A 19212-nucleotide genomic window follows, 5' to 3' on the forward strand; every position below is an offset into this window, starting at 1 on the left:
AGGTCCCTTTCCCCTGCACTGCTCTCCAGCACATCAGTCCCCAACCTGTACTGATACTTGGGGTTGTTCTTTCCCAGATGCAAGACTCTACACTTGCCCTTGTTCTATTTCATAAAATTTCTCCCCGTCCAACTCTCCAGCCTGACTAGGCCTTGCTGAATGGCAGCACAGCCTTCTGGTGTGTCAGCCGCTCCTCCCAGTTACTGTTGCCACACAACACACTGCAAGGAATTTCACCCTCTGATCCCTGGCAGCAAACCCAGAAATGACCAGGTGGAGTCCCTTCCAGGGCAATTTGGCACTAAAATGCAGGGATCTCCTACAATGATGTTGGTGACAGTTAAGGCCTTTGTTAGAATGCAAAAAAATAAAAACCTAACTTGAATCTTTAAATACATCTGAAGTAAAATACCCTCCCCCCTTTATTTGCTATAAGAAAAACTACAACATTTAGAACATGTTCATTTCATAGCTAGGAATTGCTATCTTACTTCTAGTCCTCCCTGCTTCTTCTGAGGAGCTAGAAGTTTGCAGAACGAAACAATCCTAGGAAGTATCACTTAGGGGAAAAGCAAAATTTTTTGCTGAGAAGCCATTTCTGGGAGCTTTAACCATACAATGGGATGCAACACAGCATCTGCTCCTTTGGCAAACTGCTGTCTCACATTTGTTTTGGGACATCAACAGCTTTATTCATTATTAAGGATTATTCACATGCCAAGGAAAGATTGACATCTCTGAGAGATGCTCATAAAATTTCCACGAGTTTTAGCACATGCCTCCTTATTCAAAGTTTACACCAGAAATATGGCATCCACCATCCTCTTGTCCTTAAAAATATTTCATTCATCAGCGCATGGTTTAGATCAAAACCAGAAGGCAGGAACAATTCCTGTCAACGGTCTGTGAGAAGCCCCTTGTCTGAAGGATACACATCCAGAAGCTATAAGCTGTTGATCATTTAGGAAAAAAACCAAAACCACCAAACACAAAAAATAAATAAAAAAAACCCAAAAAACCTTCCAAGCTGAAAACGCTTTGTAAACAAACTGTTTATTGAGAAAGAGAACTAATTTGCAGCTCATCACCTGACTGTGTCAGCTCCATTACAGCTATTACGCTGCTGATGGATGATGCTTCTCCTCAAGACCAAGGTGTGCTGTAACGGTCCTGCTCCTGGCCAAGGGGCACACAGGTTGGAGCACACGTGGTTAAGATAACAGACAAAAAGATTACCAAATCATATTTAAAACCCGCCTGGCCCTGGTTTGTGATGAACTGTACACAAGATACGTGTGTTTCTTCACAGAGATGCTCTCAAACTCTTCCATCATCCCTGAAGGAAATCCCAGCTCCTCTGTACATGAGCCCCAGGATGCCTGCATGGTTTTACCCACAGCAAAGCCAGGTGGTTACAGGGAGGTTTTGCCCAACCACCATTCTGTGCCTGCCAGAACTGGAAGACAGCGTCAATCTTCATAGGGATAGCTGGTCAAAAAACCCACATCAGAGTGGAAGTGGGTAACTCTTCCCAAGATGATAAGCAGCAGAGCTCCATAAAAGCCAGAATTGATTCAGAAAAGGCAATGAGAGACCCTCCACAAGCAAAGCACAGGGCTGACCTCTTCCACACAGGGTTCCAGAAGGTGTCACCTTATATTTGAATTTATTCATATATTTGAGTATTTGCATGCCTATAAAGGTCTGCTTTGCTATTCTTTTAGGATAAGCTAGTTAACTGATAACCTCCACCTATGAATTCTATCTTCTGGCTGCAGCAAGCATCAAGACATGAACAAACTCAAGGCAGTGCGAGGGTATGTCTGTAGACCTTCAAGCCTGAGGCAAATGCCTGTGTTGTATGTACAAGTGTTTTGCATTATCAAACACCCCGGCTCCGATTACCCGTGGAAACAGCATATTTAGTAACAAATGCAGTGTGTTTGGCCTGCCTCCCACACCCATTCCCATGGCCGCTGCAGGACACTTCAGGCATCTCTCAAGAAGCCGCAGATCCCAGCTTAGCAAATTGAGCCAACGCGCATCGGCCGCACTCTTGTCTGCTCATCCGTACGCTGCAGCAGCTTCTGGGCAGCTGGTTGAGATGCCTCTGCCTCTGGCAGAGGGAAAAAGAAACCCTACAAAGCCACCCTTTGTGGGAGCTAGAGACGCTTACATCAGGCTCTAAGTTAATTCACCCATTATTTAGGCAAGGGCAACCTTCATCCCCTGCACACACTTAGCCTTATTGTCTCTTTCTACTTAAACAGATGCTCCGCTTGCACCCCTCACGCCTAGGATGTACCTTTTGCCAGGTCACACCATTTATCAAGCAAGGCACACTCCCTCACTTCATCGAGCTGGGCACAGGAGCTAGTATTTACAGGCTTTCACAGGCCTTGGTTACCTTAAATATCTCCCTGTTACTATATACAGAACCAAAGCCCTTTCCAGTTTGGAACCGGGCCAGCCGTAGCATGCGTTCCTCATCACAAAGGCTCAAAGCCTGTGTTCAGCCCTGCAGGCAGCACTGCCAAAAGCTGAGGCCCAGCAGCGCTGTAGGAAGGATGTATGTGCTGTTAAGTCTCTAGAGGCACTCTCTGTGTTGACGACCACCTCCTAATTTCATCCACCACTTATTTACATAAAGGTGTGTTCATACTGATCCTTTATGGAGCAGTGCTACGATGTCTGCACACACCCCGTGTTTAGTTAATCCAGTCCTGCAGGACAGACTCTTCAAGACCTGTTGAGTGCCAGGTGCTCGAGGCCTCCAAATAAAGATGTCCTATTGCAAATTCTGTCCCAAAATAACTCCAATTTTAGTGTGGGGAGCCCGAGACCCTGTAAATCAAGACATCTTGTCTGAAGTTACAGAGTGCTTTCTGCATTTTCCAGCTGATGCTTTAAAATAAGTTGTTTGAAGATACAAACAAGAGTAATGTAAGCTCTGTCTTGTTTTATTAGGAAACATTTACCCTTCGGAAGCTGTACTCAAAAACAAGGAAAAAAAGTTCCCGTATAAGGCAGCGGTAGAATCTGTTGTGCATGAGACACAGATTTCGGCAATGATTTGTCTAGGTAAAGGCTATTTAATTTAGCAAGATATGTTGTACTCGAGTGTTTAAATTAGAAACCTGCTCTGAGCTGAGGATCTTTGATTAGACAAAGAGGAGAACAGCAATCACTTGGAGCACTGCACACAAGAGGTGAGCATCCACTCAGAATCCCTAATTTGTGATTTGTTTATGCACTGCAAAGCCCACACACCTTAATGGGTTAGATACTCTGCCTTATGCCAAATGACTAAATGCTCCTTGTGTGAGCAGACAGCCACTCACAGCCAGGTCATTTATCTTTCAAAATAGCAACAGAACAATGTTATCCTCTCCAGTTGGAAGTCTCTTTCTAGGTACAGGCATCTCAAGGTGGCTCCACCTCAAGAGTCTGCAGTGGGTGGGTTGAAGCAGACAGCAGACTTGTAAGCTTGTTTCTTAATATGCAAACTGCAATCCTTATTGTATGCCATGAAAGTACCAACACATCTCTGTGCACAGTGACCACAGGTGAGCTACTTCCAGCAACATAATAAGAATTTTCTTTATCCCAGCAACAGACCTCTATTTTTAAAGGTTATATGTGGAAAACCTGAGCTACCTATTAAAATGCATAAGGACCAATGGAGCATCAATCCCCCAGGCGCTTTTACCGAGCTTGAAAAAGGCAAAATTAAAGAAGCACGGAGCTTCTTTACTTGCGTTCAGATCTAGATCTTTCCCTTAGTTTGAATTGCAGGTTTAGGACCTGGAAGCTTCTTTCCTCAATCCCCAGTGCTGGGCAGTCCCAGCAGCTTGCTGCAGGACTCCTGTCTCACAAGAGGGATTGCTCACAGTCCTGTCACAGAGGGAGAAAAATGAAAAGCCACAAGCATCTTCCTCCAAAGTAAGTACAGATACTGCTGTTATCTTTACGGCAATTTCTAATGGCATCAGCACACACTGCGCTCAGCAGCACAGTTGGCATCTGTTGTGTCTGAGATCAGCAGTCAGATCTTCGCTTTCTGCCTTTGCTGGTGCACTAGCATGCCTTACATTAATTCATCAAATTAAGAGTCCTGCACTAAAAGAAACTTGCTTGGAAAAAAAAGCTTGCTAAATATTGCACTGTTTTTTTCTGGATACTTGGACCGACATTGTTCATACCCTGAGCTGTAGCGTTCACACAACAGTCCCTGGACAAAGTCTGGGTGGGAGGTCAGGAAGGCTCAGTGGAGTGATCTCAGAGCTCACATCACATGGGACCCAGCATTTGGCTCCCACCACACCCACCCGTGAAAGGGGGATTATCAAGAAAGAGCTGATGACTTTTCTGTGGCAATTACCTTCAGCAGTGAGATGCAGCATAAAGAGCGTGGTACAGCCAAAACAGCAAACCAGAAAGTCTCTGCTACCATCACAGCCCCCTTCCTCTGCCATCTCCCTGCAGACATATTGGCTATCTTAAAGTGGAGAAGTTTCTGAATAATCAGATTAAAACCAAAATAAATAAAAAGTGTGCCTCATGTCAGGAAAAACCCAAACCTTCAGGAAATACTTGGGTTCTAACCAGGAGGAGAGAAGAAAAATACTAAGCTATGAAAAAGAGTGTCTTTGTGCTCTTTATACTCTTACTGCCAGTAAACTAGTACCCAGGTCACAGATTTAAAAAAGGAAAAAAAAATTTTAACGATTTTCTGCCAGAGATGTTAGCCAGAACTACCCGTGTTGGAGTAACAACCTCTCTCTTGTTAACATCAATACCAGACGTGAGAAATGGCAAACATGACACCAGATTTTAAGGGAGATCCCAGGGACAGGGGTAGGGGTGTGGAAATCCGTTGGCTTCAGTACTTGGCAAACAGGGGAAAGCTTTGTCAAGAACAGCAGCAGCAGCAGGAGGAACCACAATGGCTTCAAGAAGACGAAGGCACAGTGACACCAGCACACACGATGAGTGACCCGAGTGATTGTCTATTGCACTTAAGAGCCATCTAATGCCAAAGGGATTTTGACAAAGCCCCTCTCCAAAGCACTTAAAGCTTCTAGGATGTCACAGGATGAGAAGGAGGATCCTTTTAATACATTAATAACTAGAGGTATTAAAAAACAAAAACCACACAAGGGTAAGAATAAGCCCCATTTTTTCCATAGAGGAGGGATGTACTCAGGGATCTGTACCGCTCACGGTAGATACAGGTGGCCTAGAAAGTCACTTGGAATCAAGACAAAGTTTGTAGCTGAGGCAAGTCAAGATAGCAAAAACTGGAGGAGATTTTACATGTGTATATGCACACAGAAATATATCTTATGCATAATACATAGCTATTAATATATATTACATGTATAATATATTATAGCTTGTGGATATATAAGCCAAAAATATATATTATTTTTAACATATATTTATATATACACACACAAGCATATATAAACTAATGCGCAACCTCTTTGCTCTGGTTTTTCCCTCGGTAGTAGGCACCCTCGCAGGGCAGACGCAGAGACAATTAGCAGCACGGAACACAACACAGCGGCACACAGAGCTCTGTGGAGCAATCGCAGCAGAGACATCTCGGCAGCATATTAGATGCATCCCCTACAGAGAAAACCAAGCCCCAAACCCTGAGCCTGGGCTCCACCACGGTCCCAGAAACCAGACCCTCCTGTTCTCCCCAGGACAGCACATGCAGCTGGGCTGCATCGGTCGCTTTCCAGTGCAGGAGCCAGGCGGGCACAAACACAAACACGGAGCCAGGGCAGCCGCTCTCCACTAGAGCCTCATAACCGCCTCCAGAAGAGCCCCCAAGGGCAGCCTGTGCTTCCCCAAGTCCCTACAGACACCCAGATGTTGTGGCAATTGGTACCACGGAGTTTAAAAATGTAACAGTTTCAACTCATTTGCTTATTAGAGAGTAATTCGGACTCTAGTACGTTATTTTAACTAACTGATCAAGTACTTCAGTTGATCTTGAAGTACCTACTGGCCCCTGCTAGCTCATAGTATTCACCAGCATACATCTAGCCAGGAATCATGCTATCAAGTAATTGTCAAAAGAAAAACATTCCAAGATTTCAGGAGAGCACACATACTGCTCACATGGCTTGCAACTCAAAGGCACGATCCTGCCTTTCCTAAGCTCCTGGTTCTTACAAAGAGAAGAAGCAAGGCCAGACTGGATCTTCCTAAAGCTACCGGGATGCAAGCTCTCTGCTCAAGACAGTTCCACACCTGAGTCAAGGACACCAGCAGCTCCACCACTCTGATTAATACTGGCATTTGTTTTCTTGTATATTAATAAACATCTGATGCAAGTAGACATTTTACATACCTGTAAGGCAGCACAAAACAGCTGTCCCGTCTGCTCAGCCTGGGAAGTCCAGCACCCCAACCTCTCTCCCAAGAGCTCTGCAGAAGAAGATTGCTTTCCCTTTATCAGAATTTCTGAGCTGATTTACAACACCCAGCACCTGAGAACTCCCAGGTAAACGCCCAAAGAATTGCTGCTAAACATTTTTCTGGGCTAGGATAAAGGAGAGAACCGGAGCCAAAACGTTCTCTTCTGAAGGCTTGGGGGGCCACAGGCAGCATGTCCAGCGCATGGCTGCTGCACAGGGAAGTTCAAAATAGGTTTCTTCAGGAGACCTTTTCCACCATGTTAGATGTATGTATCCAACATCATAAGAGTCACTTCAGATTTTAAGTGTCTCCAAACTCAACCTTGAGCTTACTTCAAGTGCAAACCACACTCTGCTATTATATCAGTAATCTCTTTACTCCCACTGTGGAGATAAATCCCCCCAAACCCCCCATCAGACAGCAGAGACCCGCCTCCTCCACTGCATCTTGGAGGTGCTGCCTGGCTGTCCTGGGGCATCAGCATATCACCCTCATCCCACACCTCAAACACCCACCCCCAGTTCCACTTTGCACCCATGCGCCACCCAGGCTGGGACAGCTTCTCCCTCCTCCTTGGGGACACCTAGGCTGGGGTTCTGCAGCACTGTCACTCCTCAACCAAAGTCCAGCACCCCCAGCTCAGCATAGCTGAGGATTTACCAGATGACTTCAGACACATATGGAAGAGCCATCATTTTAACCCAGCTCTGCTACCAGGGCAGCTCTCATCATCCCCTAACAGGGGTAAAGCATCTGCAGCCCTCCTGCAGTCCCAAGGGCAAGAATAAATATTAAAGAAGAATTAAGTAGTACTCTTACCCACAATTCGTGAGCACTCCCAGCGTTGCTTTGCTTCAGGATACTTTCAGCAGGCGGCTTTAGGTGCTCATTAATTAATGCCTAATTTGTGTGGGCCTCTGCTTACAATTCTTATGCAAATTGCTCTCAAATTATGTTCTGTTTTCAGCTGAGCTGAATTGAGGCACTAAAAAGCCAGAAAAGGAAAGACAAATTGAGGAGTATATGTGCAGGTAATAAAGCTTTTCTCTTCCTCAGAGGCTTTGCAATAACCTTGGGTCATGTGTACTACAAGCATAAACTTAGAGAAGAGATAAAGAGCCCTGCAACAGCTGAGTCTTGCAGAACACGCAAGCTAAGAGCTGCTCTTGGAAAGAAACGACTGATAAACACTCACTGATGTGTTGGTTATTAATGTGATGTTTTTATATAAACTCTTTTTCCCCTAGGAATATGATAGATTTTTACCAGAGGAAAAGAAAAGAGAATTTTCTGTATAATTTAATAATTATGTTGCCCAGTATTAACACAGCATTTGACAAAGCTGCGTCTAGTACGATCTGGTTTGTGCTCTTTGTTACAGTCTGTTGTAGCTGCTTAATTAAAGTTTGTCAGGAAAGAAATCAGCCTTATTTCCATAGTGAGAACGGTTTAATAAGAAGGTAATTTTGCAATTTGTTTTCATTTATAAATTAAGCAAGCCTCTCTAAAATCCACATAGTGGTGTACAAACCTAGGGCAGCTGTGACACCTGCTACAATGTCCAAGGAAAGAAGGATATTTACTTGTTGACATTCTGTCCCCAACATGTTTTTTGCCCTTGCCAGCTTTAGAGAAGCAAACTCTGTCACACAATGCTGAACCTGGGTGTCTCTACTAGTACATGTTGTCTCCAGACAAATCCCAGAAGAACGTCACGTGGGGATGGAGACAGAACAACTAAATCAAGCGAATTCCACCAGTAGATGTGGAAAATGCGTCAACATCTGTACGCAGGTCTCCTCCAACAGCCCCAGGTGTCAAAGCAAACCTGTCTCATACTCCTGGGAAAAGGAATCAAAGAAATAGTGGGAGAGCTCTCTGGGCCTCTGCTGGAGGACAAGCAAAGTTCTCAAAGTTGGGTTGTAGGCTTTTTTATTTGCCCCCACTGTAAGAACACTTGGACTGTTTCCAGTACTGGCCAGCTCTGTTTTTCAAACTCAAGCAGAGACCTAGCATACATCAATTTATCCAGTCAAAGAGTTGTGTTAGCTTTAGGTGACTTTCCAGAGAGCTCATATTTTGTTTTGTAACATCGACTAATACTTAACAAGCCACATAATGATCACATGCAGCAAAGGCAAGGCTTTCACCTAAGATCATTTGCCCTTATACTTGTTCTCCTTTGCTCCAGTGACCAGAAGCCAACTAGCTGCTGTGTGCAGGAGGTTGCAAGTGTGGAAAACGTCTTGGTATGCTAAAAGTCATGTATTGATCATTTCAGGATAAGCAGGGCCTGATTTCACCCTCTGATGAACAGCTGCATCAGTTTGAGGTGCTGGTTTTACTGAAGGGTTAGAAACATGCCCACGTGAAGAGCTGCTTCCCTCCACCCGAGAGGTCTCAGTCTCTCATCGATTTCAGCAGCAGCTTCACAGGAATATGTGCTGTGGTTTGTGTTTCTCCAGACATCAAGATCCAGCAGACAGCAACTGAGAAAGCTGAGTTACAGCAAGGAGAATTAAACAAAGAGGAAATCACAAATGGAAATTGTTCGCTTGGCTCCAGGGGTTGCACTGTGGGCGTGAGAAATGTGCAGGTGCCACCCGTCCTTGCAAGGGGCTGTCTCATGAGAAGCCATCATGTAAAGGACAGCTCAGGCAGGGTCCCTGCCTGCCCAGAGGCCATCAGTACTCCAGGTCGTGTTTGAGACTTGATATCTCTTCAGCAAGCCATTACACACTCATTTGCTATAAAATCCAATTTACATTTTGGCCCAGAGGAACCAAGCATCATCTGTGATTCTCTGCACAGGAGGTCTTTTCCAAGTTGGCCTTTCTGGGACCTTTGAATGTGAGGAACTATGATCAAGGCACTACACCAGATATGCACAAACATCTCTCTGCTACAGACACCCTGTGCTGAGCTTGGGCTGATCCCAATGTGTTCGTTTACGTTCAGCTTGAGGGATCATGGTTTCAGCTCCCCAGTATGTGCTGGATGTTGGGACTGACTCACAGTGCCTATGCATAGAAAAACTCCTACAATAACAATGAATAAAAGATAAATCCCATGACTCCGAGTCTATCTAATGGCTGTTTTGTGTAGATGAGGATTAGAGAGACAGCCTGATATATCTGGCTGCTGAACATCATTTGCTGTTTACTTTACTGGAGGAGGACTCCGGCTATAAACACTTGCGAGATGAGGGAACAGCAGAGGAACAAAGTGAGGAGAGAAGTCACAGCTTTACTGGAAACCTTGTAAACCACTGATTTCAGTAAAAGTCAATGCAGGCCTTAAAAGCTGTCTATTCTGGAAGCCATGAGAACACCATCTCTTCTTTTTCTAGCTTCTGTGACTGAGCTCGAAACAAAGAGATTTTTCTCTTTTCCTGGAGGTGTTTCAGAGTGGTCCTTTGTGGCTTTGGAGAGAACATAATTCTGGGACAAAGCTTTTCACCTGCTCTGTAGTGAGCTCCTAAAGGGATGCACCATGTAGCATCTTTCTGAGTCATTCCAACACTCCTGAAACAGGTTTTCCTACCATGTGGCCGCAATTTAACTGTCAAAAGGTCTCTCAGCCTGCAAGGTTTCCTCAGCATCCAGGCTCCAGTGCCCCAGACAGGAGGTCTGACTGAAGGTGCAATAAGAGTGAGAAAGCTGGGGAGCCTATTTCTCTTTTCTGAAAGATTTATGCAAAATTGCATGTACAGAGCATGTGGCCCTGGGCTCCTGGCAGAAAACTCAACATGTAAAACTCTACTGTGAATCACCCCCTGAAAGCTGGTTGACTGTATGCAAGAGCTCTCCTCTCATCTGAGAGAGCACCTTAGAGATTACACTGAAGCCAGACTTTCTAGACCTTCCAACAGGCCATAGAGTTAAGTCCAGGTATGGAGTGAAAAGTCAATGTGAAGACGCCATAGGTGTGCCAATTAAAGTAGGAGAACGAACCTACCTTCCTGAGCTGATATTTGGAAATGGAAGCTGAAGCTCTCCTTGACACCCAGTTTTTCCTCTGGCAGTCATTTGAAAGCTCACGTAACTGCAGAGATGACTCAGACTTTTCAGGACAGAACTTTAAACTTAGATCCAAACCTGAAGAGCCTCCCAAGGTGGCTCTTCACACCTGGACAGTGTAGCTGCACAAATCCCAGCCCCACCCCAAGCACATAGAGGTCAGGTTTTGACTACTTGCCCTTCATGCTGCCTTCACTTCTAGGGGCTATCAGATACTGATACAAAGTTCACACTTGCTGAGGCAGAGGAGCCTGCAGATTCCATCAATTTAGCTGCCTGCTCAAGTCCTTAGCACTTGCATGGACTCTGCTAGGAAAAATCAATGATGAACTCCCATCACTTCCAATAGGAGGAAGCCAGAAACAAAACAAAGCACAACGGTAGCTTTTTAAGCAAGCTTTTAGCCAGCTCCCCGAGGATGCAGCCAGACATGCTGTCTACACGAGATCAGCTTCAAAGCAGTTAGCTGAGAGTGCTCAGGGCAGCTACAAATAGTCTGAGCTAATAAAAGAGCATCTTCCACAGCCAAGTGCAAACTTCTGCCTACTCCAAACTATAAGAAGTGCTGGGGTTCTTCCAAGTGCATCCTTCTGCTTTTGAGCATCAGACAGGACTTTCAAGGACTGATGCAGATCAAGCCTTGCATTGACTTTGTTCAGAAACTCTTGAAGAATCCATCACAGTGCCTCTTGGAAAGCCATGGTCTTCTCCGCGAGAAGCCTGGTGTAGACCAGCATCTGGTTCCAGCTCTGTGATGTGCGCCGAGCAAGGCACGTGATTTTCTGTGCCTCTGATTCCTTCCCTGTCATATGAATATCTTTGCTATTGAGTTGTTCACGAACTACTTCTTACTTTGGATTTTCACTGTTGCTTAGCACAAGGAGCTTTTGATTGAAGCCACAACACACTGCGTTAGAATAAAAAAGGTTTGCATACGATGAGATGACGGAGTGAATTGATCTGATAAAGGGCTCTTAAGTCATTAATGCAAGATTAAGTCATTATGCAAGATTAGGAAACATCTCAGCAATAACAGAAACCGTGTTAGGGCCTTAGCAATTTCAAAGAACTCTTCCTTAATTCATAGAATTATAGACTGGCCTAGGCTGGAAGGGACCTTAGAGATCATCTAGTCCAACCTCCCTGTCATGGGCAGGGACGCCACCTCTCGACTCGACCAGGTAACACATCGGGACTGAGCGGGAATCGTACCCGCGATCTCGGTGCTGTCATCGTTGTCAGCATCATGCTCAAACCACTGAGCTAACCGGCCCCCTAATTGGCTTCACAATGCTGTTCCTTTCATCTTTTTGTTGTAACAGAGGGATATTAGGAAATTTATGCTTTCAGAGTCACCAGTGGCTCTTCAGGGCTGTGTTGTTTCCTTTACTTTAGTAAAGTGAAAGCCTCTAGGGACTCTCACATTCAATCCATCTTTCTATCCCAGAAAAGGACAATCAGCTGATATTTTAAGCTTTCACAGATCTTCTACCTTGCTAGAACTCAAGTGGATGGGAAAAGACAGAGCAACAGTAGGGACACGTTATCAATATGAAGCAGTGCTGCTCGCATGGATGAGGCTACCAGGTTATGTCCTTGTTTTGATCCAAGGTGCTTGGTCAAGGTCCACTTCCTCAGAGGACACAAACCCAGAAAGAAGCATCCCCAAGAGAGGTTTGCCCTCCTCATCCATCCCCGTGCTCCCATATCCCGTCTCTGGGAGGTGTGACGTGCATCCCATGGAGGCAGTCATCCTCACAGCACGGGGCCACCAGTCCTGCAGTGGGAGGTGACATTACCAAGGGCAAACAATCAGACAGAAACTGCTGCTTGCTGGTTTTGTCACCTTTTGCTGCAGCTTTGAGATTACCTATTCTTGCAACTCACCATCAGAGCAAGGGACTTGGATAATATGAGTAGGAAGATCATTTGTGAACATTTAGCCTTCAGGCCAGGCCATGTCCTGGCTGAGGTTCAAACCCCACAGCACAGCACCTCACCTGCTGAGCTTCAAACCCGCAGCATCCATTTGCATTTCCTCTTTCATCTCCATCCCATACTGCAGAACGACACAGACTTTCCCTCTCCTAACAACCGGCTGCCAGCTTCCTTCTGCAACGTGTCTTTCTTTTGCTCCATAATTCAAAACAAAACATTTTCTCAACTCCTGGAAACACTAAGAGCCTTTTTATGTCAAAGAGTTAAATCTTGTTACTCAGTTGACATTAATTTCCCTCTTTCAACACCAAAGGTTTTGATGCCTTCCTGTTAAAAAAAAAATGGTGTGCCAAAGCTAAATAATTCTCTTCCTGGGGTGTGATACTGCTTTTTGTGCCCCAAAGGAATGTCACGGTGGCCTAAATGTTGGCACTTGAGCCAGAACTTTAGAGGTAGGAATAAAAACAAAGATTAGGATGATGAGCCTTTAATACATAGGCTCTAGCCCTAACCAAGTCCATTAGGGTTAGGGATAACCCTGGGGTTAACCCTAATGGCTGGGTAACCAATATCACTCAGTTCCAATACAAACACTTTATTGGCCATCCTTTCCCTCACCATCCCTACAACAGATCACCTCTTAGATAATTTGGATTCTCCGCAGTTTCATGAAATGACAGACTTAGCTGACTGACATGTTTAACTAAGTCATTCCCTTGGTCACACAAGCACAGCAACCGCCCCAGATGCATTGCCAGTGCTGGACTTGTAATTCCTTCCATAGTGATCACATAATGAAGAGGTCAGCTGGAGGAAGAAAGAAAAAAAATAAATGAACGCCCCTTTCAGAAGGGTTAATGGTGGTTTAGAAACCACACAGACTAAAATCAGTGTTTACCAACGCTTTGCTTCATGGACTGTTTCAACAGAGCAGTGAGTTCAGCCAGGTTTGGACAAGACTTTATTCCATTTAAAAGGGACCAGCACAGGGTATCCAAGCACTCAGTGTTATCTCTGTGTGTGGTTCACTTCCACTTTCCTTGCAAAGTGCCAAATCATTTTGTCTTTTAAGGCACTGATCATTTTGTCTTTTTCATGTTTTTCATCTCCTGCAGAAGGTCAGACATTAGAGTGAGACTGACTAACAGGATCATGAAATCTTCAAAATCAATTTTGTTCTCCGACTCCTCATCCAGGGCAGAAATTATTTCCTGGTATTTTGGTTTGTTTTCTTGGCCCTACAGACAATTGTAAATGAAAAAAAGATAATAATAACAAAAAAAAGATTAAGTATGAAGTTTCTAATGTGTTGAAAAAAAAATAGAAAACTTAATGTACTTTTCTATCTTCTCATCTGGGTTTTTATGTCCACATTCATACTAGCTTTTTCTGAAGGTATCCCAAGAAACTCAAACAGAAGTATTATTGCCATCAGACAAGAGAAAAACAGTTCCCAAAGTTTCCATGTGAAACCAGAATAGATCTTTTAAAAGTCACCTAGTCATGACTGAAAATCTGGCAGTGATGATGATGTAGCTAGTAATTGCTGGGGGGGAAAAACAAAAAAGTGGAGTCCTGTGTCTTGATAAAACTGGGGAGAGGAAACAACCAGCCAAACCTCCAAATATTCAAGACAGTTCTCAAACATATACTGTGAGGGTTTCAGAAACTGTTGATTTTACAGACATAACTTCAGTAGCTACTTTTCTCTCTCCTGTTGGTATGGAAGGGACTATTCAAATTATGTATTCTATCTGTTATTCATATTTCCTTATTAAAAAAATAAATAGGTTAATAATCTGCAAAACATCTCATGATTCCAAATTTGATTAGCTATTGGTATTTTCATGTTCTTTTCCACAAGGTGCTAGTTTCTAATTCCATACCAATTCCCCCTCCCCAGACAGTCACCTGATTTCCTTGGGAATGAAGGTATTGTCAAGAATGTCTTTAACCCTAAACACCTCTCTCATTTACTTAGCTGAGCTCTTTGTACATAATTTTTTTTACCACTTGATAAAACTCTTTTTTTTTTTTTTTTCCCATTTAGGGAGAGGGGAAAAAATCTGCAAGAAGTTTACAGCCAATATAGCTGGTTTTCACCATACCCAGCTGTGTGACCGATGGCAAGGTGCTTTCTTCATTATTTTTTTCCCCGGTTACCCAATTTTCTTTAAAACAAACAAGCAGGCACATCAACTGTGGTTTATTGCTGTCCCCTCTCCTTCAGTGACCCCAAGATGCCAAAGCACCCTACCCAGCACTACCCCCTCGCCCAAACCCCCTCACCTGTATGAAAGCCCCAAACTGGGTTTGCAGCAAGGTTTTGGTTTCAGCTTTGCTGAGCTTGCCCTCGCAGTCAGCAGAGTTGCTATACACCAAAGCTGCGGTAGCAAAAGCTTTTTCAAGGTCTGAGCCTTTTCCTAGAACTAGAGTTGGGGAAAAAAAGATTATCAGCCTATCAGAAAAAAGTGGCATTTGAGATATAATTGAAAGGAATCTGTCAGAATCATCCAAAGTGGGTGGAAATCTGTGTAGTTTCATTAAAGTTAATGAGGCTGAAACTGTTTATACCCACAGAGGACCTGGCCCAGATTTTATTTGAAGTGGGCCAGCAAAAAGCCTCATGTCCCATAGAAAAATGCCCCAAAAGGAAGCTTTCAGTGGGAGCTGGGGCAGTAAGTAACACAGAGTGACAGGTGAGATCCATCTGGTCTATTCCCACCCCTGGCATCCAGCAAGGACCTGCTGCATCATGGGGACAAGCCATGCTGGCCATCTCCTGGGGGCATTTGGATTCCCAGGACCCTGTATCAGGGAAAACATGGCTCATTTGGGAAGCCTGGCCAAGCTGGGATTTTGGCTGGATTAATTCCCACCACACCTGAGACTCATCCTAAACACAGCACATTCACAGCCCACAGTTAGCAACGGGTACCACCGGTGATTTGGGTTGTGATCTGTGAGGGAAAGGCAGGCAGAAGAGGAGACACGGACCAGCGCAGGAGCACGTTGTACAGGGAATCTTGGGACCCTCTCAACGTGCACTGGCCAGGGGTGTGCACAGCCTCCACACCTCTGCTACATCACCAGCACTTACTGCACGAACACCTGAACCCCCAAGCAGAAAGTAAATGGGTCCCCTTACCTTTTATTGAAGCCAGCTGCTTGGCTATAGGTATGCTGGGAGTGAGAGAGAAGACAGGCACAGTTATCACCTGAATAATTACGTGTGTATATATAGTTTCTCCATGAGTGAGCTTGCTCATTTCTACTTCATTTAATTCCCCAGGAACCTGGGGCTTCCCAAGGCAGACTGGTTTTGCTTCACAGTGGAAAGGAAAATGGCCCTTAGAAGCAACACAGAACATCATATAGTTCCTAAATCTTCGCCTAAGCAAGTAGCCTGATGTTGTTATTAAAGGCATTTATTAAATAATTTTAAGAGAGGGGCATTGCAACATCCTTCAAATAATTTCTGCAGAACAAGAAAGAGCTCCAGGAAGTTCCTCAGTTTTAAGCCCATCCCCAGGGAAATGCAAGGGGTCTGCCATCCCTCACTCACCCGTGCTCCCAGTCTGGAACAGACACACAGCTTTTGTTTCCAGCAGGACTCACATCTGTGAGAAGCAGCCCCCCTGGTTTCTCTTAAAGCCCGCTTACTTTTGCTGTAATGCTGGAAACTAATGACAAAGCAGCCAACGGAGCAGAAGAGTTTGCTTGCGATAGGGACAAATACATCCAGATAATGAATTTCGAGGCAAATGGCAGATCACCAAAGAAGCGAAGTGACGACTTACCGCTTGGGCATGCCTGCTGCAGCCAAAGGGCTCGTTTTGGTGGGAGCAGGAGTTGGCTGATTGACCGAGTACTGCTTTGTGCTGGGAACACTTGCTCTGCAGCCACACATCTCGGGGCCGGGGTGTTTGTGATCTCCAGGCAACTCGAGCAACAGCAAACAGGTGAATCCAAGCTCTGCCCTGTGAGAGCAGCCTGCTTGCAGCCATGCCCTATCAATAATGTAAACTCTACCTGGTGATCACAGAGCCTGCTAAATACATCAGTCTGCAGCAGTCCCTGTAAGGCAGCGCTGCTGGGTTGGCTTTTATTGTATGTGAGATTTTGACAGGAACAAACCAAACTAATGGAGCCTGAACGCTCTTAGAACTGGAGGGAGGTAACTTTGCATCAGGAGTAACTAAGACACTGATTCCATTCAGCTATACACATTATCATTTTAATGGGAAACCTTCCCAGCGTGGGCTAATGCAACTTGCTGCAAGCTATAAAGCGAGTTGTTCTCACAGACAGAATCAGAAATTCAGCGTTTCCCAATTCCTGGCCCAGCACACATCCCAGGTGAGCACGCTCCTGCTCTAATACTTATTCCCCGGGCACAGTGCAAAGAGGAGATCTGCTCGCTCTCTGAACCACAGCATCCAGCACCAAGCCCCTGCTTCGGCTTCCCCCCAAGAGGACACTGCCTGCTTCCCAAAGCAGCACAGAGCCATACGGCAGAGCAGTCACGCATCAGAGGAACTGGAAGGGCTCCGATGAACTTTGTTATTTATTGGCATGGATATCGCTATCAGAAAACGCACAGCTTGCCACGCTGCCTATCTCTGCGCGCTGTCTCCGTTCTGCGGATCCTTTGCCTAGAGGTGTCTAGACAGGATAACTTTCACCTAAAAGACCAAGCGGCTGTTTTAATCCCAGGATGTCTGTTAATAGGTAGTGACTTCAACCACCTCATCCAGCTCATCATTCCCGGTGAAAGGATACAATACTGATGTTAAATCTACCCAGGATGAGACTTTATGTAACAGGACACGCAAAGGAGACTGCAACAGATGGCCTAGAGAATTAAAATGTTTTCCTCATTTAGTAGAAGCTAAATTACTGAAGGCTAATGAATAAGGATGTTCACCACCTTACTGTTCCTGGATTTTAATTATCTTAAAAAGCATGGGAAAAGAGAACCTTTAATTTTCCATCTCAGAGTGTCATTACTCAAACAATTCAGAGCCTTTTTCTGAGAGGTTTAAGCTGTCTTAGATCTCTAGCGCGTTCTTTAGGACTGGCTCATGAATAAAACAGAGCCTGTAATTGCAATGACGCAGCCAAAACACATATAATCAATGCTCATTATCCCATCAATTAACACACTAAAATTAAACAAGAATTCAGGCTTAGTAATTTGCCATCAGCTAAAAAAAAAAAAAAAGAGTCTTGATATCATGTTGAAGTGATAATTCCCTTTCACATCTGTTGAACCATACAACAAGGCAAGAAAAGCCTTACATCCCGGTTAATCTGCAGAACGGTAATGTTTGGTCTTAGCATCTAAGGTAAAAATGAGAGTGAAGAAACAGACTCTGCTCCATGTTTATCAGCTACAGGCAGTGCTGTGAGGTGGCTGGCAAGCCCAACCCTCTCTGTTTTGGGCTCTTTCCACCACAGATCAGATTTCAGCTCCCAGTTTTTTTAATCTGACCAGCTTCTGAGTTCTAGAACAGGTGATTTGCTTTGCCGGGGTGGTAACAAACTCAAGCAAGCCTGGGGTACGTTATCCCTCTAGACTACACTAATTAGCATATGCAGGCACGTTAATGCCTAATAGGTAAAGGGTAGCACGAGGATAACGCTTGCCTTTGCGGACGATCAGCTTTGAAGACGGCAAGATTTTGGCTGTGTGTGTTTCTCGTGGATTCTGGTCAGCAAGGTGTGCAGGGAGCCAGCCATCTGCTCTGTATCTATTTTGATACACGCTATTTATGTTTGAAAGATCCAGGGGCTTTTATCGGTCAGTTTTTATCATGCTTCATGCGTTAACAATATTGTCTGCACAAAATACGCAACCTGACACTTAAAACTGCAAAATCTTTACAGGCAGTTCACTGAAAATAATTGCCACTGCAAAAAAAAACCCCAAAACACGGTCTCCACTTCACTTTGGGTATTTCCCCAGAGTTTTTCCACCCTTTTCAAAGTACGTTCTGCAATTCGAGAAGACTTACTTTGTGAAAGGTCGGTGTGTGATGGAGCCCCAGCTCCCTTGGAGACGACTCCGTGGCACTCGGCAGGGCAGGTGTGGGCTTGCCCGGGGTGGGCAGGCATGGCCAAGGGACAGAGGCATGAGGGAATGCCTGAACCAGGAGATGCCTTCACTCCATCAGCCACTCAGGCTTCATTTCTTCAGAGGACCCTTTGGCAGCTGCAGGAGAAGTGCTGCTAAAGTGCACCCAAGGAGGTAATAGCCCGATTTCTTTGTGAACAGGATGTGGTCATTTTGATCTTAGAGGATAGATGTGTTTTCTTCCAAAAAGCCAAGACTGAGAAGTCCCCCACTCCATCTTAGCCCCAAACAGCACTGGCTGCCACAACCTAATGCTATTTTCCTCTTGCTCCATCCCTTTGAAATCAATTACTTAACGTAGGAAAAGCCATCAGAAGCAGCAGCTCTAGTGTTCTCGCTGCAGTTGGTCTCTCAATGCCAGCCACAGCCTGTGGTGCTCCCACAGGCAAGTGGGCTCAGTCCCACTGGGGAAGGATCTTCTCCTCCTCTTCTTCACGGTGGCATGCAAAGAGGAGACACAAGCCAGTGCAGGTTAAAGGGGAATTTAACCAGCTCAGGGGACTGACTGCTGTGCTGCTGCTGCTTTCCACAAATGCAAGCTAGCTCACCTAAGGCTGCTGCACCCCTTGGTCACAGAGCTGAACCAGCTCCTGCTCAGCGGCAGCTGGTTTACCCATGCTAACACACTGCCAAGCATCCTGAAAACTAAGCCCTAGGAGCTGGGGAATGTGGGGGATAAATAAAACC

At 45.0% G+C, this 19212-nt stretch overlaps 1 protein-coding gene across 1 annotated transcript; it reads right to left on the minus strand.

Moving 5' to 3' along the window:
• Positions 1–13468: 13468 nt before the first annotated feature.
• Positions 13469–16299, minus strand: SNTN (sentan, cilia apical structure protein). The gene is made up of 4 exons (XM_009875438.1): positions 16190–16299; positions 15538–15572; positions 14679–14818; positions 13469–13627 (listed from the first exon to the last, which is right to left on the minus strand). The coding sequence occupies exons 1-4, from the start codon at positions 16297–16299 to the stop codon at positions 13469–13471; spliced, it is 444 nt and encodes a 147-aa protein (XP_009873740.1).
• Positions 16300–19212: the final 2913 nt, after the last annotated feature.

The sequence above is a fragment of the Apaloderma vittatum genome, unplaced genomic scaffold (assembly GCF_000703405.1).
Source record: "Apaloderma vittatum isolate BGI_N311 unplaced genomic scaffold, ASM70340v1 scaffold3138, whole genome shotgun sequence".
NCBI classification, from domain to species: Eukaryota; Metazoa; Chordata; class Aves; order Trogoniformes; family Trogonidae; genus Apaloderma; species Apaloderma vittatum.